General features: G+C 37.8%; 1 protein-coding gene across 7 annotated transcripts in view; it reads right to left on the bottom strand.

The window, feature by feature from the left end:
• LAMA4 (laminin subunit alpha 4) overlaps positions 1-26,572 on the bottom strand; it is a 144,687-nt gene that overhangs the window by 4,174 nt on the left and 113,941 nt on the right. For all 7 annotated transcript variants that reach the window (XM_042253295.2, XM_060419476.1, XM_004011190.6 and 4 more), the window contains 14 exons: positions 23,100-23,231; positions 21,827-21,969; positions 19,642-19,780; positions 19,057-19,194; positions 16,911-17,044; positions 15,837-16,001; positions 12,858-13,011; positions 9,276-9,463; positions 6,877-7,066; positions 5,961-6,116; positions 4,230-4,389; positions 2,141-2,271; positions 1,027-1,120; positions 438-557 (listed from right to left, as the gene is read on the bottom strand). In XM_042253295.2, coding sequence (XP_042109229.1) covers positions 438-557; positions 1,027-1,120; positions 2,141-2,271; positions 4,230-4,389; positions 5,961-6,116; positions 6,877-7,066; positions 9,276-9,463; positions 12,858-13,011; positions 15,837-16,001; positions 16,911-17,044; positions 19,057-19,194; positions 19,642-19,780; positions 21,827-21,969; positions 23,100-23,231 — 2,044 coding nt within the window. The remainder of the gene's footprint in view (positions 1-437; positions 558-1,026; positions 1,121-2,140; positions 2,272-4,229; positions 4,390-5,960; positions 6,117-6,876; positions 7,067-9,275; positions 9,464-12,857; positions 13,012-15,836; positions 16,002-16,910; positions 17,045-19,056; positions 19,195-19,641; positions 19,781-21,826; positions 21,970-23,099; positions 23,232-26,572) is intronic.

Genomic DNA, 26,572 nt, shown 5'->3' with positions numbered 1-26,572 from the left:
TTTGGATGCCCCAGGTAGTTCTCATCTGTTACTTTGTTTTGGTGCTTGGATGATTTTCCTATGAAAGGATGTGTGTGTGCTCAGTCGCTCAGTCCTGTCCGACTCTGTGACCACAGGGACTGTATCCTCCAGGCTCCTCTGTCCAGGCAATTTCCCAGGCAAGAACACTGGAACGGATTGCCATTTCCTCCTCCCAGGGATCGCCCTGACCTAGGGATTGAACCCACATCTCTTGCATCTCCTGCATTGGCAGGCAGGTTATTTACCACTGCACCACCTGGGAAAGTCCCCTATGAAAGGATATTGTATATAAAATTCTTGGAGTTACTAGGTGAATTATAAAAATACATAGCTCAACTCTTAATACTGTAATAACAATTATGAGAACTTAAGTGTTTTTTTGGATTTGGAAACTCGTCACTTTAAATAACTCTTACCTGGAACACCTCCAACAAACACAGGCTCCCTGTGATCAACTGGTTTTGGATTTAGGGGTCCAACCACGTGGTTCACTTCAGAGTCTACATCCAACTGAACCACATTTGAATCTCTAATAACTGAAATACAGGGAAAAGAGTGGTCATAAGTGATATTGAGGTAATTAATTTTCACATGAAAGGGAATAATTTATTACAGCAATAGCTTTTATTTATTCCAGAATAAACCATACACTTCCCTCTAATCACTGAAAACATCAGTGTCTAACCAATCACTGTAAAATTTTCCTTTGAAAGGGAGAATATTTAGAATACGCTTTTTGATACTTTTTCTTTGCTTCATAAATAATGCATTATTTAAACAACTCCATAAGACTATTTTGGCAGCATTAATATTTTCAAATCACATGTGGATTCAATATACACATTTTAGTACATTTGATTCTCTTTTCTTGACTACTTTTAGACTGTCAGTTATTACCTATTCTGTCATATGTTATACAGACTAAGTTCTTTCAAGTCATCATGTCAGAGGTGGGTGTACAGGCTCACTTTATCAGGGAAACCCAGGACACACAGCTTTCCTCACCTGTAATTCTGTGCCATCTGCCATCACAGAGACTTTGCTTGGGTGTCACTGAGGTGGAAAAGTCTTTGATGCCATTGTTGACTTTCACTATGACCTGCAAAAAACAGGGCACATTGTGGAATTTTATTTCATTTCTCCTCATTGAGATAAGATGAGATTTCTTACATTTACCACAAGGAAGCAAAACTTTGAACATCCAGACATTAGCTTTGCAATTTGAACACAAGGGGTCACTGTTCAGTAGACTAGAGAAAATGTGTTCCTCAGAAAGAGAACAAAATAAAGACACCGGAGAGAAGAGGGGGCAGAGGAACAGTAAGATAGCACAATGAATTCCTTTAAAGATGGAATGTGCTGTACAAGGCAGGTGAAGGTACTGAGGAAGAGCTGGACTCTAGAGCCAGACTGCCTGGACTCATACTCAAGCGCTCCTATGTCCCTCACTCTGTGCCACGTTTTCTCATTTGCAAAATAAGGGTGATAACTATAATACTTCACAGAGTTATTGGGATTAAATGAGTTAATCCATATAAAGCATTTAGAATAGTATTTGACATACAGTAAGCACCATATAAGGATTTGTTTTCATTGTTATATGGTTTTATAGAATATACTGGAACTCAAATGAAAATTATATTAAGTTAGGGACACTGATGAAAATATGCTTCATATTTATTTGAATACTCTCATGTTTTTTAGTAATATTATTTAAGGATGAAAGTGGTATTTAATTATAATAATTGTTTTTATTTTTAGCAGCTGAAAAGAATGTATGTGTGGTATGCATACATATTATAGACAGATGAACGTTTGCTGCTTCCATTTGTTGTAAAAAATTCCTCTTCTGATTCTTTTATTAAAACTTTTTAATTATTGATTTTTTGGGCTTTGCCACAATTTCATGGCTCTTTGCTCTAATCAAGTCAATTCCCAACATATGAATCTGAATCTAAAAATTGCCTGCATTTAAATTTTATGTTTGAGCTTCCCTGTTTGTTTTTCCCCTCAGTTAGGAAAGATCAACAAAATAATTCTGTGAAATAAAATACTGCTTCAGATCTAGAATCCAAGGTCAGAGAAGACAGACTTGTTAAAACAGTTTGTAACACACTACCTGTCCATTTTTCATGTGAACATTTAGGTATTCCCCATTGACACTGTGGCCGTGAACAAGGGTTCCAGAACTGCTTCTGGGACGGACTTCAAATGCAATCTCAAACTTCAATCCAATATTGAAAGACTCATCTGTGGAGAGAAATACTATTAGTTCTCAAGAACAGCAACCTAAAGTTTGTAACCATGGCGTGATTTCGTAATCTCATGTTTTTGGTATCCCTTTTGGAAAGTTTGACGCATTTTCAGTAGATAGGTGGAAAGTGTCATTTTCCATGTCAAACACACTGGAAAGCTCTGAGCGGGTCTGGAGTGCGGGGTGGAAACAGCACGCTGAAAATTCGTCATGGCTATGGGAGCTCAGGTGAGGAAAAATTGATTCCAACTAGCAGGACGATTTATTATTTCAAAAGTGAGAAGCAGGAAAGAGCTAACTAGGAAGAACTGGTCTGAACACAAGTGCAGAGTCTGGGATGTCTGGAGAGCACTGCAGAGGCCTGCGAGCGAGGGTGGAGGGAGGGTGAGTAGAGAAGGCCAGCAGGAGCCACACGGGGAAGGGCTCCAGGGCTCCAGGGCTCCAGAAGGGAAGATAGACTTTATACTGCAGACAATAAGCATAGGAGGTGACTTGATCAGATCTGTATTTAAAATAATTCTTAAAAAAGATCACTGGAGCCAGTGCTGCAGAGCATTTGGGAGGAAAGAGAAAGTAAGAACAGCAAAAGCGGTTAGGAGCTGTTTTTGCAGTGATTTAAGAAAATGAATTCTTCTTAAGAATAGCTGTGTTCACTCCAAGAGACTCACTGCAAAGGTGGGCATCTTAATAGTGTTCACTTCACATGGCTTCTTATAGATCACTTTTTAAAGTTTTCCTGCTATTAATGTTTATTGAGAACATAAATTGTGCAGGTTGCTATGCTTTTCAGGCTGTCTAAACCTTTCAGTTCTTTTCACTGAAATTCAATGAAAGGCAGAGGAATGTGCCTGTTGGTGTTTTAGTAGGGATAAAGAAGGAGCTGCTGCTGCTGCTGCTGCTAAGTCACTTCAGTCATGTCTGACTCTGTGCGACCCCGTAGATGGCAGCCCACCAGGCTCCGCTGTCCCTGAGATTCTCCAGGCAAGAACACTGGAGTGGGTTGCCATTTCCTTCTCCAATGCATGAAAGTGAAAAGTGAAAGTGAAGTCGCTCAGTTGTGTCTGACTTTTAGCGACCCCATGGACTGCAGCCCACCAGGCTCCTCCGTCCATGGGATTTTCCAGGCAGGAGTGCTGGAGTGGGTTAAGGAGAAAGGAAAGTAAAATCGTGAACTAGATAAAGAGAGGAAACATTGCCTCCGGCTACTCGGTTGGACATGGGGATGGTTTAAGAAGGGATAACTGGCTGCACTGTAGGTCTTTATTCAGGGCATGTTGAAGGCAGGAACATTCTCCTGTTTTCCTTCTTGGCACCTGTTCTGGTGCCCTCCTCACACCTGATGGTTACTCTACAGGATGCTGTTGGAATGGACTAGATGGTGACTGTGGGTAGTCTGTTTAGGATTTTATTTCCTTATTTTTAGAACCATTATGTTCCCTCACTTGGCACAGGGACTGTCATACCAAGAGGCACACAATGAAAACTTTGTTGAGTGAGAGTAAGAGTTGAGAATAAAAATCCAGGAAGAAAATTTTTTAAGGATAGCTTTGTCTGCTGGAGTTGCTGGAGAGGGGAGGAAGTGGAACTGTCCTTAGCAGGAACAATGGGTGCTGCTTAGAAGGAGCAGAGAAAACCCCAGTGTGTGAGGTAGCCAAAAGCCCACACAGGTTAGACCATGGTGCAGCACAGAAAGTCTAAAGGAGCCAAGATGGTCTATCCCGAGAGGCTTGCCAGCTGTGGGGAAGCACTGGCTGGGGAAAGCAAACAGGGATTGGCATGGTCCATGTGTCTATCTGGACGGCAGCAGAGGAGAAAAGTGATCCTTACGAAAAGTGACCATTTTCAAGGGCTGAGTTTGCTATTGTGGCTTTTAACTTTGGGCCCAATATCCCTGTTAGCCATCTCCAGGAAAGAACTGTTTCATGATTCATGTTTTAACGTAAATCATTGTTACCTAGGACCACGTAACCTCCTTCTGTTGAGAAGTATGTTCCTGTTTCCATTGGACCTTCGAAACAAGGAGTCACACTAAATGTCTGAGCCGCAGAGGTGATGGAGGCCCCATTGAGCTGAAGATTGCTGAGGCAGCCGCTGAAGCTGTAGACCGAGTTTATCTGAGAGGAGAAGGCACTTCTTAAAATCCATTTTCTTACCACTCACAGACGCACCAATGAAGGGATTTGTGTCCTGAGAGGAACCTACCAATTTCTTGCCCTATTTGTTTTAGCTATCTGAATAGTCAATCATTTTCCAGATTGTTGCTTTTTAACTAGATCTTTGAAGCTAGAATTTTGTATTAGATAATAACAGCCTACCTAATTAAGGTACAAAAATTTCAACATTTTTCACAAGGTAAATTGCAGCTGTGGTTTTCACATTGAATTAGAAATATTCTCATTTGTTTTCTTCAAGAAAGACAGCTGTGCCCTAGATCACCTAATGCTGATGAGGGCTAGCAAAGAACTAAACTGTTAAATCTACCCAGCAGAGGATTTGCTTTACTGGCTTGTGTTTGAGCATTTATCATACCACAGGACATGAAACATGGGCCACTTCAGATAACCGATTTCACAGTTTTAGAAATCTTTCTTTTAAAGAAGCTGTCATGGAATTGAGGCTACTCATCTAAAATCAAATTAAATATGAACATTTCCCCCCATTTTTGCTTTACACACACATATTAATGGATCTTTGTTGTTGTTTAGTCACTAAATTGTGTCTGACTTTTTTGTGACCCTGTGATCTGTAGCCTGCTAGACTCCTCTATCCATGGGATTTTCCAGGCAAGAATACTGGAATGGATTGCTAATTCCTTCTCCAGGGGATCTTTCTGACCCAGGGATCAAACCTGAATCTCCTGCATTGGCAGGCAGATTCTTTACCACTGAGCCACCAGGGAAGCCATTTAATGGATCTTAGAAGTGTATTCTTTGTGTTAAAGTCAAACCTGTATTTATATTAAAAATAAACTTAGTCCTTTGATGCATTCCTTTTTTGCTAAATATTTTTGAAGGTCCAATATTTTAAACTTTTAAATTACAAAAATAATGTTGTTTTCTTCTACCATATCCTCATGTCCCCCAAGGGGTAACCACAGTTCCTTGTACAATTACAAATTGTGTGTGTGTGTGTGTGTGTGTGTGTGTAAGAAATGAAAATGAGATCATAGTTTACATAATGGCCTGAAAGTTTTTTTTTTTTTTACCCAATAATATATAATATAATGACTTGCTTTCTTTTTTGGCTAGTTTTTTTGGGGGGCTGTGCCATGCAGCCTGCAGGATCTTAGTTCCCTGACCAGGGACTGAGCCCAGGCCTGGGCGGTGAAAGCACTGAGTCCTAACCACTTGAGCACCAGGGAATTCTCTTTTGGGTGTTCTTTAAGACTAAAAGCGTGGGTACTTGCTGAACCAATAAGCATCCCTTGAGACATAATGTTTCATGACAGTTTATACCTCTGAAACATTTTTCATCTCACCTTTACCTTAGAATCAAAAGATTACTCTGGGCTTTGTGATGTCACAGGGTGGACAGATAACCATAAAACAATACCCACTTATGTATCCCATCTCCAGCCAAAGCACAGTTTTACTTTTGCTAGTTTTCTAATCATAAAGTGAGGGCTAGACTAAACAATCTTTCAACTCTAAAGGTTGATGGCTCTACTTGATCACACCTGGCTTACCTGGACATTTTTCACAGCCCTTCCAGGGGCCACACCTCCCAAATAAATAGGACCCCTGATTTTCCAGTCAGCTCCTGCAGGGGGAAGACTTTCTTCTAAGATTCGAAGTCCATCAATTATCATTCGGCCGCTGCTCTTTTCCCGAATAAATATCACCTTGATGGAGAGAAGGACAACCGCGTATCTTTAGCACATCCAAAGATTAGTGGAAAGGCTGTGTTGCTTCTCCTCCCAACTGTGCTATCATCTGCAGTGCTGCAGAGGTTCTTTAAAGAGTGGTCCTTTCACCAAAGGTCAGGACTTTGTCTCTTCTTTCGAAGCCTGATTTAAAGTTACAGGCTTAATCTCTGAATACAGCTTATGTTTAGCAGAGTTCTCTGTCCCAGCTGGCAGCCTACATGCTCTCGCTTCTAAATTTGATTATAATTAATTGTAATGCGGCTGACACTGCTTACTTTCCCACTATACACACACTGAATTGCTTTGATATTTAGGTTATTCTACCTGTTGTATCCTTTCTTCCTAACAGATTTACTCTATTTTGTACCTTCCATAGCTTAGTCTATAAGACACTCAGCGATCATAGAAAATTTAGAATATTATAGGCAGTGGAAAAAAACCCAGTCAAGTGAAAAATCCTTAGAAACCAAACTTCAGCTTATGCTGACCACTGATCTTTTGTTTAAAGTAACTGCACTAAAAATAGCTGATCTGTCAAAACAAATTATACTCAGATTATATTTCTTTTAAAATAATAAGCTTCAAGATTTTTGTAATAAATCAATGAAAGTTTCTGAAACTGAACTCTGAACATATAGCAACAAAATTTGTAAATGGATGTTTCTAGAGAAACCACTAGTGGGGTATTAGAATGGTGGACGTTTGCTGATAATAATATTCTCTGCCTTCAACTTACATCATGCCACAATCCATCATTGTATTTCTCCTGGCTTCTAATCTTCAGTTTCTTGTGGCCAACATTAAACATGAAAACCAAGCGGCCATGGGCTAAGAACAGAGTCATGAAGTTATTCTCTTCTTGATCTGAGACATAGAAAATCATCCCATGGGAGGAACGTGTTTTCAGACGAATGGAAAACTGGGATCTGGTAAATGAGAAGGAAAAGCTTACCACTTGTCAAAGAAGACTGTGATCTCTAACTTTCCAAGACAATACAGCGTAAGGAAGAATAAAGCCATCTGATCTAATCCCAAGCAACATTACTTCTAATTACATCTTATTATTATTGTGAATATCGGGTAAGCACTGCTAATTCAAAAATGTAAATCCTTCTCCATTTCCTCATACAACGGGGATAAATCCCACATTTAAGAAAGTGTTGTTTCAATAAATGCTGGAGAAAATGTGGAGAAAAGGGAACCCTCTGGACTGCTGGTGGGAATGTAAGTTGATACAGCCATTATGGAGAACAGTGTGGCGATTTCTTAAAAAACTAGGAATAAAACTACCATATGCATGCATGCTAAGTTGCTTCAGTCGTGTCTGACTCTTTGCGACCCTATGGACTATATCCCATGAGGCTCCTCTGTTCATGGGATTCTCCAGGCAAGATTACTGGAGTGCATTGCCATGCCCTCCTCCAGGGGATTTTCCTGACCCAGGGATCAAACCCACATCTCTTACGTCTCCTGCACTGGCAGGTGGGTTCTTTATCACTAGCACCACCTCAGAAGCATAAAATTACCATTAAGACCCAGCAATTTCACTGCTGGGCATATGCCCTGAGAAAATCACAACTGAAAAAGACACCAGTACCCCAATGTTTATCGCAGCATTATTTACAACAGCCAGGACATGGAAGCAACCTAGATGTCCACCGGCAGATAAATAAAGAAGATGTGGATATACGTACAATGGAGTATTCCTCAGCCATAAAAAGAAAAAGAGTTTGAATCACCTCTAGTGAGGTGGATGAACCTAGAGCCTGTTACTGCAGAATGAAGTAAATCAGAGAAGAACAAGTTTCATAAAATAACACATACATATAGAATCTAGAAAAATGGTACTGATGAACCTATCTGCAGGGCAGGAAGAGACGCAGACACAGAGAACAGGCTTGTGGACACAGTGAGGGAAGGAGAGGGCGGGACCAATTGAGAGAGTACCATGGAAACGTATATATTACCATATGTAAAATAGATGGCTAGTGGGAAGCTGCCATATAACATAGGGAGCTCAAAGCAGAGATGCCTAGAGGGTTGCGATGTTGGGGGGAGTGGGCAGGAGGTTCAAGAAGGAGGGGACATATGTATAATTATGGCTGATTCACACTGTTGTATGGCAGAAACCGACACAACACTGTAAAGCAATTATCCTCCAACGAAAATGTTTTTAAAAGAAAATATCATGTCTTCCTTTGAAAAACTGATTGCACTTAATTTAGTAAAAATCTTTATGCTAAGGAAGCTTCATGTAGACAAAATACTAGAGAGCAATTAATGTGCATATACAAATTTGCATAGAAACAATATGATTTATGTACTATCTAAAATACAGATTCAGTTTTCTCCCCATAAAAATTAATCAATGGATATCACATGCTAAAAACAGCTACCAAAATGTGTAGAAGTCAAATAAAATTTCTAGAAATTCAGCTTTACGCCACAGATAAGATACATTTATTAAGCTAATTTTCAGTTTGATTAACTCTGTATTTTTCCTGAAGAATACAAAATACTGATTCTGCCTATTAGGAAAATAGGAAATTAGGAGTTTTTTATTGAATCTACTGACGGTATGAATGTTTGAAAGAGCTATATAAGAGTATCTGGGTGCTAATACTGGAAAAGAAATCTTAAATAATCCTAAATAACTTGGAGAGTTGTGAAACACCAGGAAGAGGTGATGAACTTTAGAGATAGCTTGAGGGTCAACAGAGACACAGTGCATTTGTATTTTTAGTGTCTTTCCTTATTAACCTTCCAGCAGTTCAGATGCATTCCCACTTATAGTCTGAAAGCAATTTGTGTCGGAAAGGGAAGGTGACAGTAAGGTTACATGATGAGTCATTTAAAATTTCCCCCATCTCCCTTTCTTTGTTTGTATTTTCTTTTTCATTAAGTACAGCAAACTCCTAGGACAATGCTGTTATATGCACCTTACTTTTGGGAAGAAAGTCACAGAGAATGTTATTTATTGGACAGTTTGAATTATGTTCTATTTAGTAATTGTTTTGATGAAAAAAAGAACAAGATTAAAGCAGCACAGAAAAATTATAGGAAAAAGAACATATGGCAAGTAAGGATGAAGCCCAGCCATGGCATCATTTCTGAACGGATAGTGTGTTACTTTACTTTTCACCAAAATCTCCTTTTAGGTGTTCAAACTCTTGACGACTGTTGGCTGTCCCTCCATACTGATAGGCGTGCTCTATCGCTCTAGGGCTGTTGGAAAGCTGGCAGTGGGAGTCTCTTGGAATATTCCTCTCTAGGAATTTCAGGCCAACAGGATCCCACGAAGGAGCATCTTTACTTTTCCCTCCCTGTAAGAGTAGGAAATGACTCATTTAAGGGATAAAACTGACATACTAGTAGCAAAAATTCGCTTTTAATTTTTTATCATTAACAATGATGATTCAATAATTAAACTGTATATTCTTTGTACATATTCCACTCATAAAATATTAGACCTCTCCATTCCTCTACTACCATAAGCAAATGCCAGCAGTAGCTGCAGCAGTAACAACAAATGACAACAGAGTTATGTTAACAAACCCAAAATTCCCATTTACAGTCTGAAAACAATTTGTATAGTGAAGTTATAGAGACAAGGGCTCTGTGATTTAAATTAAATGCACATTTTAATCAATGGTGGAAAATGAAAAAATTGGCAATAAAGACTCCTGAGAGACTTGATAAATAAAATCCTCATATCATATGCAACAATACCACTTGAATACACATATTATTATTTACATATCCTGCATAAAAAGTTAAATACATAGTAACATCTTCAAAATATTTTTTTAAGAATGTTTTGGGTGATAAGATATGTAGCAAACTTATGTGACAATTTAAAAAATGATTTAAAAAAATTATTTTGTGCTCTTGAAATTGCACTATTGATTTTAAAATTTACAGTTCTGAAGCTACAGACTAATACTTAATGGTTATTTAGTCAATTCCTGAAGCAAAAGTAAATGCAAGTAAATCTGAGCATTCAGTCATTTACTCATTTATTCAAGCAAATGTTTATTGAGTACCTAATAGGTAGGCGTGAAGAAGAAGAAGAAAAAAAACAATGTTTCTGTGTGCCTTCAGTGGGCAGTGTGTGGTGGGGAACAGAAAGGTGAGTGAGACATGGTTCCTGTTTTTTAAGGACTGAAAATTGATTTGGCTTTTAAACAACAAATTGGAAGACAGGTTGTAGCTGGATAGAAAGAACCTTAGATGACTTGGTAAAGGATGGGGCTTTGTTTTTTAGGTGATGAGAAGCACCACAGGTTTGAAAACAGAGAGTGGCCTGATCTGATCCACTTGGGAAGAAATCTTGCAATAAAGTAAGAAGAGAGAGGAAATGTTTGGAGCTAGGGAGAGCTGGAGAACACAGCAAGAGTCAGGTTGAGATACAGGATCAGAGGGGAGAGGACAGTTTCTGGTTTAGGATTGCTGAATGAATGCACACAGCTTTCCCCCTCCCTAATTCCCATAGAAATGTCAGAAGAACTATACACATAAAAATAAATCTACCGTAGTCCTGGAAGTATAGGAGGATTTCTACTAGTCAAACAAAGCAGTGTGGAATTTCCATAAAACAATACTGTAATACAGACTGGAACAGACTGACAATATATATCTATTTTTGGTTGTGCTGGATATTCATTGCTGTGCACAGGTTTTCTCTAATTGTGGCAAGTGGAGGGCATGTAGAATCTTCCTAGACCAGGGATTGAACTCGCATCCCCTGTATTAGCAGGTGGATTCTTCACCACTAGACCACAGGGAAGCCCCAAACTCTTAATCTCACATGGGGAAAAGATAAGACCTCCAAAAAAGTCTGTGTTCTGGGCAAATCCAAGAAATCAGGGAAATGCAAATCAAACCCACAGTGAGCTATCACCTCACACTTGTCAGAATGGCTATCATCAAAAAGAACACAAATTGGTGAGGATGTGGAGAAAAAGGTATCCTTTTATACTGTTGGTGGGAATGCAGACTGGTGCAGCTATTGTGGAAAATAGTATGAAGGTATTGCAAAAAACTAAAAATATAACAGAACTCCCATATGACCCAGCAATTCCACTCCTGGGTATATACCCAAAAATAACACAAAAACTCTAATTTGAAAAGATACATATACCCAATGTTCACAGCAGCATTGTTTACAATTGCCAAGATATGGAAACAACCTAAAAGAGCATCAAAAGATGAATAAGAAGATACATACATTATACACACACACAATGGACCTACTTAGTCATAAAAAGAACAGAATTTTGCCATTTGCAGCAACATAGATGGACTTGCAGAGCATAATGTTAAGTGAATAAGTCAGAGAAAGACAAATACTGTGGGATATCCTTTATATGTGAAATCTAAAAAAGACAACAAACTAGTGAATATAACAAAAAAGAAGCAGACTCAGAGAGAGAACAAACTAGTGGTCACCAGAGGGGAAAGGAAAGTGGGGAGGGGCAACACAAGGGTGGAGAATAAGAGGTACGAACTATTAGGTATAAAATAAGCTACAAGGATATATTGTACAGCATGGGGAATATGGCCAATATTTTATATTAACTATAAACAGAGTACAACCTTTAAAAATCGAGAATCACTACATATTGTATACTTGTAACTTACGTAACATTATACAACTATACTTCAATCAAAAAAACGAATAAAATAAAACAGGGGTTAAGGCTGGTCTCACTGATCAGATGAGAGCTGGGCAATCCTTGAGAAGCTGTCAATGCAGATATTTGGGGGAAGCATGGTCTAGGTAAGAGGAAAGTTCAAGGGAGGACCTTAAGGCAGGAGTGTACCTGGCTTACTCTAGAAACAGCCGGTAGATCAATAGGAGGAGAAGAGCAAGTGAGAACAAGGGTCCCTTACGACACTGTAGGAACTTCAGCGTTTAATCTGAGTGCAGTGGGAGGACCATTTTGAACACAGAAGTAACATGATAAGGCATGTTTAAAAGGATCTGGTTATTGTGCTGAGAATATATTATTGGGGAACAAGGTAAAACAGGGAGGTCTGTTGGGAGGCTATTACAGTAGTTCAGATGAGAGACGACAATGGCTTGGACCAGGATGGCAGCACTGGCACTTGACTGCATTGTTTACATTGGGCCAGGAAGGAGTAGGGAGGGTCAGACTGAGAGAATGAGAAGGGATTGGACTTTCGTTTGTAATGAAGGCAAGTAATGTACATGCTAGGTGTAAAACGAATGAGAGAACAGTTATCAGTGACCGCAACTGAAGACTCAAGATTTTGAATGCAAAGTCACTCTAGTTGATGCCACAGATCAACTGTGGATGTGAGTGGTTAAAAGGAAGGTCAGGAAGGAGGGAAAAACAAGGTAAGATCAGAAACCAATGATTTCTAGGACTGTGACAGAAACTAGAGGCTGTTATGCAACAACAAATGATACTAGAGAATGATCATAGTATACATTTCTATATAAAATACACAGCAATTTTAACCACTGCAATGAAAAGCAGTTGGAAGCAAGAGCAAAAGCTTACTCAAACTGTTTCTTTGGGAATAAGAACTGATATAACAAATTTAGTAAACTGCAATATCAGATACTACAGAAATCATATCTTTCATACAAACACAGTTGCAAATGAGTAAATTCAATAAAGCACCAGTGACTAGAATTGTATGTGTGGAATACAAGGGCAATCTAGAAGTTGGTGCAGCATTATCTTTTACCTTTTTATTCTGATTTGTTTTAGGCTTTGAGGAATTTCTTCCTTTTTTGTGAAGGAGAAACAATGGTGAAGACTCAATGGGACACTCATAAAGAGAAGTGTGGACCTTTTCAGAATACCGCTGGAAATCTTCGACCTCTACATCTCTGTCCAACCTGTGTTTGTAACAGAGGAAAGAAAAATCTTAAGAACGTTGTTCAGAATTACATGACCAAACTATGAAGTCAAAGAACTTTAGCAATTAATTCATGTGTGTGTGTGTGTGTGTGTGTGTATGTGATGGGTCTTGATCCACCAACCACTATCTTAATTAGAACCCTTTAAATGATCACTTAACCAATTAACCAATAACTCTGTGCCTGGCACCAGCACACTCTGACAGGTGAACATGTCTTCCCTCACCATGTCCTGGATGATGGGGACCTCATCTGTGTTACTTAATCTGTATTAAATTCCTCCCTTGCATGTTTTTGAACTCAGGGGGTTCTCATTGTCTTTGTTAAGGATAAAACAACATGATAGTCTACCGAATTGGAGAAGATATTTTCAAAGAATATATCTGATCAGGGGTTAATATGAAAAATACACAAAGAACTCATACAATTCAACATAAAAACCAAACAACTTGATTGAAAAAGGGGGCATAGGACCTAAATAGCCACTTCTCCAAAGAAGACATAAAGACAGAAAATAGACACATGAAAAGATGCTAAACACCACTAATCATCAGGGAAATGTAAATCAAAACCACAAAGAGATACCACTCACCTGTCATGATGCCTATCATAAAAAAGACAAGACATAATAAGTGTTAGTGAGATGCAGAGAAAAGGGAACCCTCACGTTTTGTTGGTAGGAATGTAACTTAGTGCAGCCACTATGGAAAATAGGCTTCTCAAAACATTAAAAATAGAACTACCATATGACCCAGCAATGGGTATTTACCAGAAGAAAACAAAAAGACTAATTTGAAAAGATACATGCACCTCTAGTTTCACTGCAGCATTATTTACAACAGCCACAATATGGAAGCAACTTAAGTGCTGACTGATAGATGAATGGATAAAGATGGGGTATGTATATGTATATGAAATATTATTTAGCCATGAAAAATGAAAGCTTGCCATTTGTGACATGGATGCATCTAGGGGGTATTATGTCAAATGAAATAAGTCAGATGGAGAAAGACAATACTATATGATTTCACTTAAAAGTGGAATCTAAAAAACAAACAACAAAACAGGGTCACAGATACAGAGAGCAAATGGGTGGATGCAGAAGGGGAGGTATGAGTCCAAAATTGGTGAAAAGGATTAAGAGGTACAAACCTCCACTTATAAATAAGCCATGGGCATCTAATAAATAACATAAGGAATACAGTCGATAACATTATAACAACAGTATGGAGAAAGATAGTTAGTAGACTTATCTCGGTGAGTACTTCATATACGCAAACGTCTCCTGAGAAATCTGTATGCAAGCCAAGAAGCAGCAGTTATAACTGGATATGGAACAATGGACTGGTTCCAAATTGGGGAAGGAGTATGTCAAGGCTGTATAATGTCACTCTGCTTATTTAACTTATATGCAGAGTATATCATAAGAAACGCCAGGCTAGATGAATCACAAGCTGGAATCAGGATTGCTGGGAGAAATAGAAACAACCTCAGATACGCAGATGATACCACTCTAATGGCAGAAAGTAAAGAGTAATTAGAGAACTTCTTGATAAGGGCAAAAGAGAAGAGTGAAAAAGCTGGCTTAAGACTTAACAGTCAAAAAACTAAGATCATGGCATCCAGTCCCATAACTTTATGGCAAATAGATGGGGAAAAAGTGGAAGCCGTGACAGATTTTATTTTCTTGGGCTCCAAAATCACTGTGGACGGTGATGGCAGCCATGAAATTAAAAGATACTTGCTCCTTGGAAGAAAAGCTATGACAAACCGAGACAACATATTAAAAAGCAGAGACATCATTTTGCTGACAAAGGTCTGTATAGTCAAAGCTACGGTTTTCCCAGTAGTGATGTACGAATCTGACAGTTGAACACACAAAGAAGGCTGAGCACTGCAGAATTGATGCTTTTGAATTGTGAAGCTGGAGAAGACTCTTGAGAGTCCCTTTGATTGCAAGGAGATCAAACCAGTCAATCCTAAAGGAAATCAATCTTGAATATTCATTGGAAGGACTGATGCTGCAGCTGAAGCTCCAATACTTTGGCCACCTGATGTGAAGAGCCAACTCATTAGAAAAGAACCTGATGCTGGGAAAGATTGAAGGCAAAAGGAGAAGGGGGTGGCAGAGGATGAGATGGTTAGATAGCAACACCAACTCAAAGGACATGAGTACGAGCAAACTCAAGGAGATAACAGAGGATAGAGGAGCCTGGTGTGCTGCAGTCCATGGTGCTGAAAACAGTCAGATCTGACTTAGAGACTGAACAACAATCAGATGTCAAATCACTATGCAGTATACCTGAAACTAACATAATATTGTACATCAACCAAATTTCAACAAGAGAAAATTAATGAAAAAATAGTCATGCATTAAATTAACACAAAAAAGACTTTCTTAAACCTCTGAGGATGATTTGGGTATGTTGCTCTGTATTGTACCACTGATAGTAAGTACAGAAATAACCACATTTAACATTCACAGTTTGCTGTATGCCATGTGCTTTATGCACATTATCTCAATTAATCCTCATAACAAGTTTACCAAGTAGGCCCTATTATTATCTGCATTTTGCAGCTGAAGAAACAAAGGCTTACTTAGCCGGTGCCATACAAAAATTAAAAAGCAAAAAACTTACAAACCCAAGTGTGTCAGTTTTTCAAGCACATGCAAGCATTTAATTACTACCCTCTTATGCCCCCAATATTTCATAGTTCTTAATTTTAATAAGGTAAATAATTTAATTTTCAACTTGAACGTCTTTACTGATCATGCAGATTTATGAATACTAAAAATACTGTACCTGGTAAAGTAGGCATTACTTATACATCCGGTGAAATTAGCATACTGGGGAGTGATGGGTGAGCCGCCGAAGTAGAACTTTTTTTCACCTGCTTGGGTCTGCTCCACTTTCCCTTTGGTAGGGTTCTTACTCCCAAGTCTGCTTTTATCTACTATCAATTCATACCTGTAAGGGAAAAAGCTTTTTTAAGCACTACACAGTTAACGTATTACTTGAGTTCCATTCTAGGTTGTATGTTTTCTCATGGAATTGAGAAATGGAACATTTGGTTAATGATAAGATAGCAAGTTGCCGGACTCTTTGTGAGGCTCAGAATAAAATGGATGAATATTTCTATAGGCAGAAAAGACTCTCCAAATCGTGACTGGAATTTAAACCCATAGAAGCAGGTTCAAATGACTAGTCATCAGCAACTTCTTTTTTTTTTTTTTTGGTGTGGAAAAATCAGAACATAAATCATGGTGATCATTTAATCACATTTGTGGGAAGCTATTTTCATTCTAAAGCACATTGACAGTGATTAGAAATGGCGTCTTGAAAAGACCTATTAACATTTCCTTTTAATGGAAGGGCTCCCCAGGAATGGACACAGAATAGTAGCAGTCTGCAACAGAAAATATATTGCTTTTACAGAAAGAATTTTCCTTTTACAAAAGAGAAATACAGTATTACATACTTTAAAGATAAAGTTAAGACTTTTTAAAGTGAAGTTAAAGTGTTAGTCACTCAGTTGTGTCTGACTCTTTGTGACCCCACAGACTGTAGTCACCAGGCTCCTCTGTCAATGGAATTCTCCAGGCAAGAATACTGGAGTGGGCTGCCATTTCCTTCTCCAAAGACTTTTTAAACTTTTTAAATTTTTATATACCTGTTAATTAATTTTATAGTGACTTATTTGGCATGTTTTAAAAATTAACAGCAATGAAAAAAAGAAGTAAGTTGTTCCTTCTACCATTTTTTTAAACACTAGAAAGGTAATAAGAGATAGTCTACTATTAGTAGTGGTCATTGGACGAATTCATGTCCTACAGGTAAAGCCACCTGGTGGAAAGAATATAAAGTGAGGAGCTATACCTTGCTGGGGAGACGGAGGTAACGATGAAGTGGGACAGCCCATCATTGTACTGCTTATCTGCCGATTGCACCTTGATTCCCTTCACATCCATGATTACGGTGCCATTATTCAATGAGATGGAGAACATATCTGACTGAAATGCAAGCACAGGTTTTTTAACAATGGAAGCCAGGGATCCAAAAGGTGGACATGTTTTCAACATTTACTTATGGGACTGCTTAAAGGAACACACATATGTGAGAAGTTTGCTTGAAAAATAATTTCTATGAACAGCTACTAGAAAATACTCTATTGCCTGGACTGGTATGCTACTTATAAAATTAGACACATTTCAATGGAAAGAGGAATTTCCTGTATTTGAACTGAAAATTTCAGGTGATTTTGTCATGCTAAGTAGCTGTTATCCCAGAGTCAGTTACTTTCTTTACTCAAGCATTTCTCTTTTGTCATCAGCCTCACTTTTGAAAAACCAGTATTTTAATTTCTTTGGGGATATAGTGAGACGACTAGGCAAGAGTTATTTTGCTATTGTGGCTTTTAAAAATGTTTCACTTTCCAGCTGTGGTACATATACACAATGGAGTATTACTCAGCCATTAAAAAGAATGCATTTGAATTGGTTCTAATGAGGTGGATGAACCTGGAGCCTATTATACACAGCAAAGTAAGTCAGAAAGAAAAACACAAATACAGTATATTAACACATATATATGGAAGTTATAAAGATGGTAACGAGGACCCTATATGCGAGACAGCAAAAGAGAGACAGATGTAAAGAACAGACTTTTGGACTCTGTGGGAGAAGGTGAGGGTGGGATGGTTTGAGAGAATAGCATTAAAACATGTATATTATCATATGTGAAATAGATCGCCAGTCCAGGTTTGATGCATGAGACAGGGTGCTCAGGGCTGGTGCACTGGGATGACCCTGAGGGATGGGATGGGGAGAGAGGTGGGAGGGGAGTTCAGGATGGGGAACACATGTACACCCATGGCTGATTCATGTGAATGAATGGCAAAAACCACCACAATATTGTAAAGTAATTAGCCTCCAATTAAAAAAAAAATGAACAGGAAAAAGAAAAAAGAAAAAAAAATGTTTCACTTTCCATCTACTGAGGCAGAAAAATTTAAAAATAGCAGAAGTTAACATCTATTTTTCTGAATTTCTTTATTGTTTGGCAATATTCCTTAAAATATTGGCAAAATGATAATCTTCCTTTTCTTCCCTGATATGGGCCTCAATCTCTACAGTTAGCTCTCAACATAAATACTTTAAGGTCACCAAACTTTTATAAACGTTATCTTATTCTTGACATAGTATTAGTATATCTTTGTTCAGTTCGGTTCAGTTGCTCAGTTGTGTCCAACTCTTTGCAACCCCAAGGACTGCTACCCATGGACTGGAGCTAAAGTTCTACAGCAAATTAATAAACTATTTCATAAGTTGAGTCACACGTATGTTAGTACTGTATATATACACTAAGGTTCTTAACATATTTTGTGCTGTGACTCTTTCGGTAGTTTGGTGACACACATGGGCTCCTTCATAACATATTTTAAAATCACTCAACAAAATATGTAGGAATACAAAGGAAACCAATTATATTGAAACACAGTTTCAAAATACCAAAATGATAAATATGTGATATATATGTACTTCTACATTAAGGCACTAAATAATAAAATCTAGTAGCAGATCTAACAACTACTTTAATTTAGAAGTGGTATTTTGAGATATATATGACAACTATAACATGAAATGAAAAATACCTTTAATTTCTACTAAAGACAAAATCATAGGTACTGCTAATATTACTGTGGTTTGTTGCTGACATTCACAATTGAAGAAAATGTTAAATTTTAGTTAGAGAAAATAAAGATTTAATTTTTTTCTCACCTAGTTCATGGACCCACTGAATTCTCTTCATGAACTCCTTAGGGAGGTTTATGAAGCCCAGGTTAAAAACTCACATATGATATATTTATAATATTTTACAAACTGTTTGAAAAGAGACATTCCATGTGTGTATAGGAGTCAAAATTAACCTGAATTGAAAATTACTTTTAATGTGCTTAGAAGTATTTTTAATAGACAAAACAATTAGCACAGAGAAGTTTCCACCACAAAAAACAAATACTTACCCCTGATGCATAATAGAACAGTAATCCATTTGGCTGTAATGTTCGGAAATTAAAACCTCCTTCAAAGCCATCAAAAAAAGATATTTTCTGACTTGAAGCAATGTAACTCTGTCCATTGAAATATGCTCTGCGAGATATCTGTGTGCCAAAGAAAGTATGAATACAGAGTTTGTGATAATTATCAAATGCCTAAAATGTCCATTTCCTACATACCAAAGGCCTTATCTGCTAGCTCCTATATAAATAGTTATGTTTTGATTTCCAGTTTATGCTAGAATTCAGGCCTGTTAGCCTTCCTTCTGTATGCTGCTGCTAACAGATGGGGTTTCGGCTTGCCTACTTTCTCTACTGTGAGTGAGTGAAGACACACATAGCCTCTCTAGCCTTTGGCATTCCAGCCATTGAAGGGTGCAGCAACTGGACAAGTCCAGAGGATTCCCATAAGCCTTTTTAGCTTAATGATTCTGCTGGTGGCAGAAAGGAACCCAAGGTGTACATAGGATCACAGAGAAAAGAGTTTTTTCAGCTTTTAAGAGAGGTAAGTTTTTTGTCTATTTATTAAAAACCTTTCAATTGTGTACTTACAAGAGAGTCTTCTGGGCATCCATAGCCAACTCCCAGGGTTTCTGTCTGTTCTAATAAATTGAAATCTTTCTTTTGGAACTGGAAGCCCTTCATGCATCCTCTGAAATTGATATCTAGGGGAAGATGTGCTCTTAAGGTCCTGGAAAAGAAAATCAGTCTTTACTGATACAGCTGTGATGATGATGGTGGTAGAGGTGATGATGATGTCACCCAACACATATGCAGGACGTAAAATTTGATTTTATTTATAGTTATTTTTAATAGCTTTGTAATTATTCACATTTTCATGCTTTCTTTCATAAGCACACAGTAATTTCTAATTTTGGTATATAGAACAGCTTTATTCTGCATGGAGCCAATTTGTTTACTTCTTTATAGTTTTCAAGATCCTTTAACTTACATCAGCTCATTTTATCTTTATAACAATTCAGAGAGCTAGATGGTGATGCTATTCTTTCTCTTTTACAGATGATTAATAGGTTCAACCATAATGAATCGACATATGTATAGGTCAAAAACTGTGAACTCTTGGCAGTTTCACAAGGTTTATCTATAAAATGAAACTAAGAAATATTAAGTCTTTTTTTTTTTCCTATGTCACAAGTAGAAAGTTAGGATTTGAACCCATGTCTTCAGTTGTCCACTAATCCTACTTGAGTCATGAACTCAATTACTTGTCTTATTTGCAACACGTTAATCAACCAAGGCTAGAGAAGTTTTCAATGAACGTTGGGACTTTGGAGCAATAGGCAAGTGAGAAATCCTCTAAGATCAAAGATGGCATTTTGCTCAAAACAGTACCCATCACTATGCCTAATAGATAGGAAGTGCCCAAGAACATAGTATTGGATACTGAATGAATATGAAGTTAATTCTGAGTAGGTTACAATGACTTCAATGTATTTTAGATGAACACTGACCAAACTAAGGAGTAATAGTCCCACTGTATTCTGCTCTCACAAGATCATGCCTGGATGACATGCTAATTGATTGATTAAACTGCACATATAGCAACCACAATCGTTAAAGATCCCAAGTGGCATGGCTGAAGGAATTGAGGATATTTAGTTTGGAAAGGAAGCTTAAAGTTGGGGTCTTATCCCAGAAAAATTAGAATTTCTGGAGAATGATTGTGGGCAGTGATGTTTATAACCATTCTCTAGGTCATTCTAATGAGAACCAGGGTTGAGAGTGACTGGACTGGAATATCAGAATATCCTAATGCTGTCTCTCAGGTTAGGATCTCTCATGCTATGAAATGACTGTAATGAGAGATAGCTGAATTTCTGAATATATCAGAATAATATTTCATTACATTTAATTTGGGTTTCCCAGGCAGCGCTAGTGGTCAAGAACCCACCTGCCAATGCAGGAGACATAGGTTCGATCCCTGGATCAGGAAGATCCCCTCGAAAAGGGCAGGACAACTCACTCCAGTATTCATGCCTGGAGAATCCCATGGACAGAGGAACCTGGGGAGCTACTGTCTATAGGGTTGCAAAGAGTCCATATGACTGAAGAGACTTAGCACGCACACATACTTAATTCATGAGGCTTCCCTGGTGGCTCAGCAGTAAAGAATCTGCCTGCAAATGCAGGAGACGTAAGTTTGATTTCTGGGTGGAGAAGATCCCCGCGTGGGGGAAATGGCAACTCACTCCAATATTCTTGCCTGGGAAATCTGATGGACAGAAAAGCCTGGCAGGCTACCATCCTTGGAGTCGCAAAAGAGTCGGACACAACTCATTGACTAAACAACAACAACATACTTAATTCACAACTCCTGGGACAGGCTTAAAATTTTGGTTTAGTCTCAATACTATTTGAGAGTTCAAATAACTCTAAATTAATACGAAAACAAAAGTAAATGGACACAATGCTTCTTTGCTTTCACATATGCTCCACCTTTCCTCTTGTGGATGAGAAATACTGCATTAGACCATGTTCTAAGAGTAACAATAAAGACTTTTGTAGATCACATTTACCTGATGCTAATTTAAGGGAGTCACAAGGACTGGCTGCACAGGGCACACAGGTATATGACTGTGTGTGTGCCCTTGCACATGTGCATAGAAGTAGGTGCATAGAAGTAGTATGTTCAAACACATACTACACTTCTTCTGGATGTTGAGTCCTCAGCCCCGTGTGTTAGGAACAAACAGCTTAAAAGAAGAAAAAAGCTTACCTTGATTGTAAGATTTCTGGGGGAGCTCCTCCAATGTATATGTCTGTAAAAGGTATCTTCATCTTTTCATTATCCATGCTCTTGACATGTCGTCTGTCAACTACCAAAATCATTTTCTTATCATTGTGGTAAATGATTGAGATCTGGGAGAAATAATACATAAGAAGTCCTGATCATTGCTTAACAATCAGCTTTTTGAAGATTGCTATGTATTTTAATTATTTAATAATAATTTAATTATTATTCATAATTATTTAATTATGTTGTAACAGCGGGGCTTCCATGATCTTATACTTATTTGTTTACAAAATGGGCAATAGCTCTTCTTTCCTTACTCACAGACATGAAAACTCTTAGTCATATTACCAGAAGTTCCCATTTGCTGGAGAAGGATTCCATATGGATTCACAGCTAGCCCAAGAAAAATTCTGTTATGAGATCAACTTTTTAATTAATATTTTGCTCCTTTGAGGGGATTCAGGAAAAAACTGTAAACAGGTGCCTTCTGAATCCTGGTATGCATGTTGCTAGATGTCATTTTTTGGTGACACAATAAGCTTTAATGAATGTGGGAAAATTCTAGTCAGAGAAATAGTTAAAATATTCTTCTGTTGTAAAGTACCCCCATGAAGGCTATCGACTTTGAACTGAAAAGAGAAATATAGCCTCTACTCTGCATTTTAGTTCAACTTAGATGATACTATGACTTCTACATATTTTAATAAAGTATAGATTTAAAGTAGTTGTTAGTAAAAACAGATGAAATATCAGTATACTGCACATCTGTGTCAAGACAGATGAGCATTCTTTGCGGGTTCTCATTTTATAAGAAAATTTGTGTTACTATTTTCTAAGTTTTGGAGAAAAGGTTTAAAAAGGAAATTCTTCACTTATATTTACTCTTTTTATATTTAATGGGACTCAAGGAAAAAGCAAAAACAAAATAGCTGTATATCTACATTCTCATTTTCAACAAATGTACAGAAGTGCCATCATAATCAATATATTGAATATCAATAGGAGTCTTTTGATCAATGAAGCAATTAAAATGTATCTTCACTGACTCTTTTAGGAAACTCCAATATGACAAAAATGTCCACTCTTTTGAAGCAAATGTTATCCTGGAGTTGGGTATATGAGGGCCCTTCATTGGTTTTTATATGTGAAAGTGTTCAGTTTAATTACTTTCTCACCTATCTCATTTGACCATGTGATTAGATCAATAGATCCAAATATAAATAAAACAAAGCATTCAAACTGCAATGATCAGTACCTCATGGTATTTTGCATCATTAATTTGAGCTTTCTTTAATGTGTCTTCAAGATGCACAGGGCCATTGCTAAACCCAAAGTCATAGAACACATGTAGGTAACCATTGCGCATTTCCAAGCTGAAAAACATACTCTGTGGAGAAGAAAAAAGTTGTAGACGTGAAGAGTCTGCTATTATGAAAGAGCAGGTTTAGCTGAATTTGAGAAATAACACTATACTCTTTATTACTGAAACTGTCTGAAGACTGCAGAAGTCTCCTGAAATTCTTACTATGAAATAAAAATCACAACTACATTCAGATCAGCAGTTATATCTCATATACCAAAGTTTTAATATTCACACACAATTTAAAACAATTATCTTCAACTGTTTTTACCTGTGAATTAATGAAAATTTAAATTTACCTTATTGATTTTTAACAATCTTGAAAACAGAGTACTATAGGCCATATGTATTCAACGGCCCTATTTTAAGGCAATGTTTGAATGTTGCAACAGGCCAACAGATGTGACTACCTTTCATTTTTAAGAGCAAAATTGGTACCACTGAAAAATAATTCCAAGGTATGCTGAAAAGAATCTTGGAAAATTATCAGTAAATACGGATAAAAGGAAAAGAAGGCCTACTTCTGTAACACTGGATTTACATAAATAAACATGGAATTGTTATGCACTTAGATCACATGATATTCAACAACCAAAGTAATTCTATACAACTCAAGTAATTTACTGGTCAGGCTTGCTTGTTTTAGAAGACAGTTCACAGACACAAGAATTCAGTGGATATGAACAATAAAGTATTATGGTTGCCGTTCAGTTGCCAAGTCGTGTCTGACTCCCCAACCCTAACTATCTCCTGGAGTTTGTTCAAATTTATGTTCATTGAGTTGGTGATGGTAAAGTCCCTATTTCACTGAAAGTGATCTCTTGGACAGAGTTTATATACTCCTAAGTATGTGGAGAATCCCAGGGATGGGGGACCCTGGTGGGCTGCTGTCTATGGGGTCACACAGAGTTGGACACGACTGAAGTGACTTAGCAGCAGCAAGAATGTGGTACACAATCCACTGGGGGACTAGAAAGAAAACATTTCAACTTCAATTTATATTCATTTTAAAACTCTAAAATAGAGAAGCCAACTTTTAATATTTAATACATAGATTTACTCTGGGCCTTCATTTTGTCCCTTGAGTGGGTTTTCACAGGATTCAGATTCACACTTTGAGAATGAAGTTTCACACTTGAAGGTGGGCCACGGGCCACTCTGCACTGATTTCTTTGTGTTTAGCCTATTGCAATTACTGCAGTTTATGGGTACCTGGTTACATGGATTTATGAATAAGGCCACTTAATAGTAGAATTATTTATAATTATTTTCTACTGAAATATTGTGATGTGAAAATATTCTGAGACACACAGATATTTTCAGATTAATTCCTACAAATTACTAAAAATGTGGTCAAATTTTGAGAGCATTACACGTTTGCTTTATAAAATGAATTATTCTAAACTTATTGACTTTTACTTGTGATGACAAATGTCTTTTAGTAGTATGAAACCCACTAGCTACTTAAAAAATATACTTGATCTGTTGTTTCAAGGTAGTGACATTATAACAATGAAGGAGAAACTATTTTGGTGGGGAAGAAAGTTGTACTCTGGAGAGATGGTTTTTTTTAAAAAAAGAATCTGAAAATTTTTCTACTGTTAAGTAAATTTGCTGATGAAAACAATGTAATTTTTCATGTTTTTATGTACTACCATAAAAACTCTCATATCTACACTACTAAAACTTTTTTGGAAAAAGAAGTTTTTTTTTTTTTAAGTTTAAAAGTTTTTCAAATGAAGATTTTAATGGTCTTGAATTCTTTTGTTAAAGTTTACAAAATGATATACTATCTGATTAGCTCCCAAGAACTGACATCAGGGAAGATGAAAAGTGCCAGCCATTTTCCAAGACAACTTCTGGCAATCAGTGAATGAAATAATAGTGATATCATGATTTACTAAGCATAGCCAATGATATACTTCCAACATTTTTATTTATATGAATTATCTTGTCTAGTTATGACGGCCAATAAAACTTGGTACTGAAATAAACTGGACTCATGATAAGACTTCAGTATCACAAAGAATTTAATGTGACTTAAAAAATACTTAAACATATTTAATTACATTGTTCTCACTAATACTACCATTAATACTTTTTGTGTCATTAGCAAAATAAAAATAATATTTTAAACTTCTTTGTTTTCTTGCCTGGAGAATCTCATGAACAGAGGAGCCTGGAGGGCTACAATCCACGGGGTCGCAAGAGTTGGACACGACTTGGCAGCTAAACCACTACTACCATTTTAAACGTGCATTTACTTCAGCATTTTATATTTATATAAATTATATTTTTCCTAGTTTTAAATATTATATTCATATACAGTATGTGTATATCATTAATAAAGAAATGCATATATATACACACATATGTTAAGCATTCAAACTCTTTTCTAACTGATTAGGGCATATGATTTAAAAAGAAAGTGCTAAATTTCTGTTGACATATACAAAGAGTCGGACATGACAGCAACTGAACTGATGCTCATTTAGATCTTGGTGCTGATTTTCACCAAAGTTCTCTTAGTTTATTGAATGTATTATATTTAATATACATCTAAAAATATAGCGTGGGCGGCTGCGACCGGTGCACATAGCACGGCTGAGAGGAGCTACCGCACATCCGAGGTCAGGGGCAGAAGCTGGGAGGACCCCATGCCTGAGGGGCGGCGGCCAAGAGGAGTTACCCCACGTCCGAGGTCAGGGGCAGCGGCTGAGAGTGCCAGGCTGTGATGGTGCAGGAACTGTCAAGAGGTCAGGGGCGGCGGCCGAGAGTGCAGCCAAGAGGAGCTACCCCATGTCCAAGGCCAGGGGAGGCGGCCGGGAGGAGTAATCCCACGTTCAAGGAGCGCTGGCTGCACGGGCACAGGAGGGCCTAGAGGAGCTATTCCACGTTCAAGGTCAGGAGGGGCAGCGGTGAGGAGATACCCCTTGTCCAAGGTAAGGAGCAGCAGCTGCGCTTTGCTGGAGCGGCCGTGAAGAGATACCTCACGTCCAAGGTAAGAGAAACCCAAGTAAGACGGTAGATGTTGCAAGAGGACATCAGAGGGCAGACACACCGAAACCATAATCACAGAAAGCTAGTCAATCTAACCACACTAGGACCACAGCCTTGTCTAACTCAATGAAACTAAGCCATGCCTGTGGGGCCACCCAAGACAGGCGAGTCATGGTGGAGAGGTCTGACAGAATGTGGTCCACTGGAGAAGGGAATGGCAAACCACTTGAGTATTCTTGCCTTGAGAACCCCATGAACAGTATGAAAAGGCAAAATGATAGGACACTGAAAGAGGAACTCCCCAGGTCAGTAGGTGCCCAATATGCTACTGGAGATCAGTGGAGAAATAACTCCAGAAAGAATGAAGG

This window comes from Ovis aries, chromosome 8 (genome assembly GCF_016772045.2).
Source record: "Ovis aries strain OAR_USU_Benz2616 breed Rambouillet chromosome 8, ARS-UI_Ramb_v3.0, whole genome shotgun sequence".
NCBI classification, from domain to species: domain Eukaryota; kingdom Metazoa; phylum Chordata; class Mammalia; order Artiodactyla; family Bovidae; genus Ovis; species Ovis aries.
This window is presented reverse-complemented; position numbering and strand designations above follow the sequence as displayed.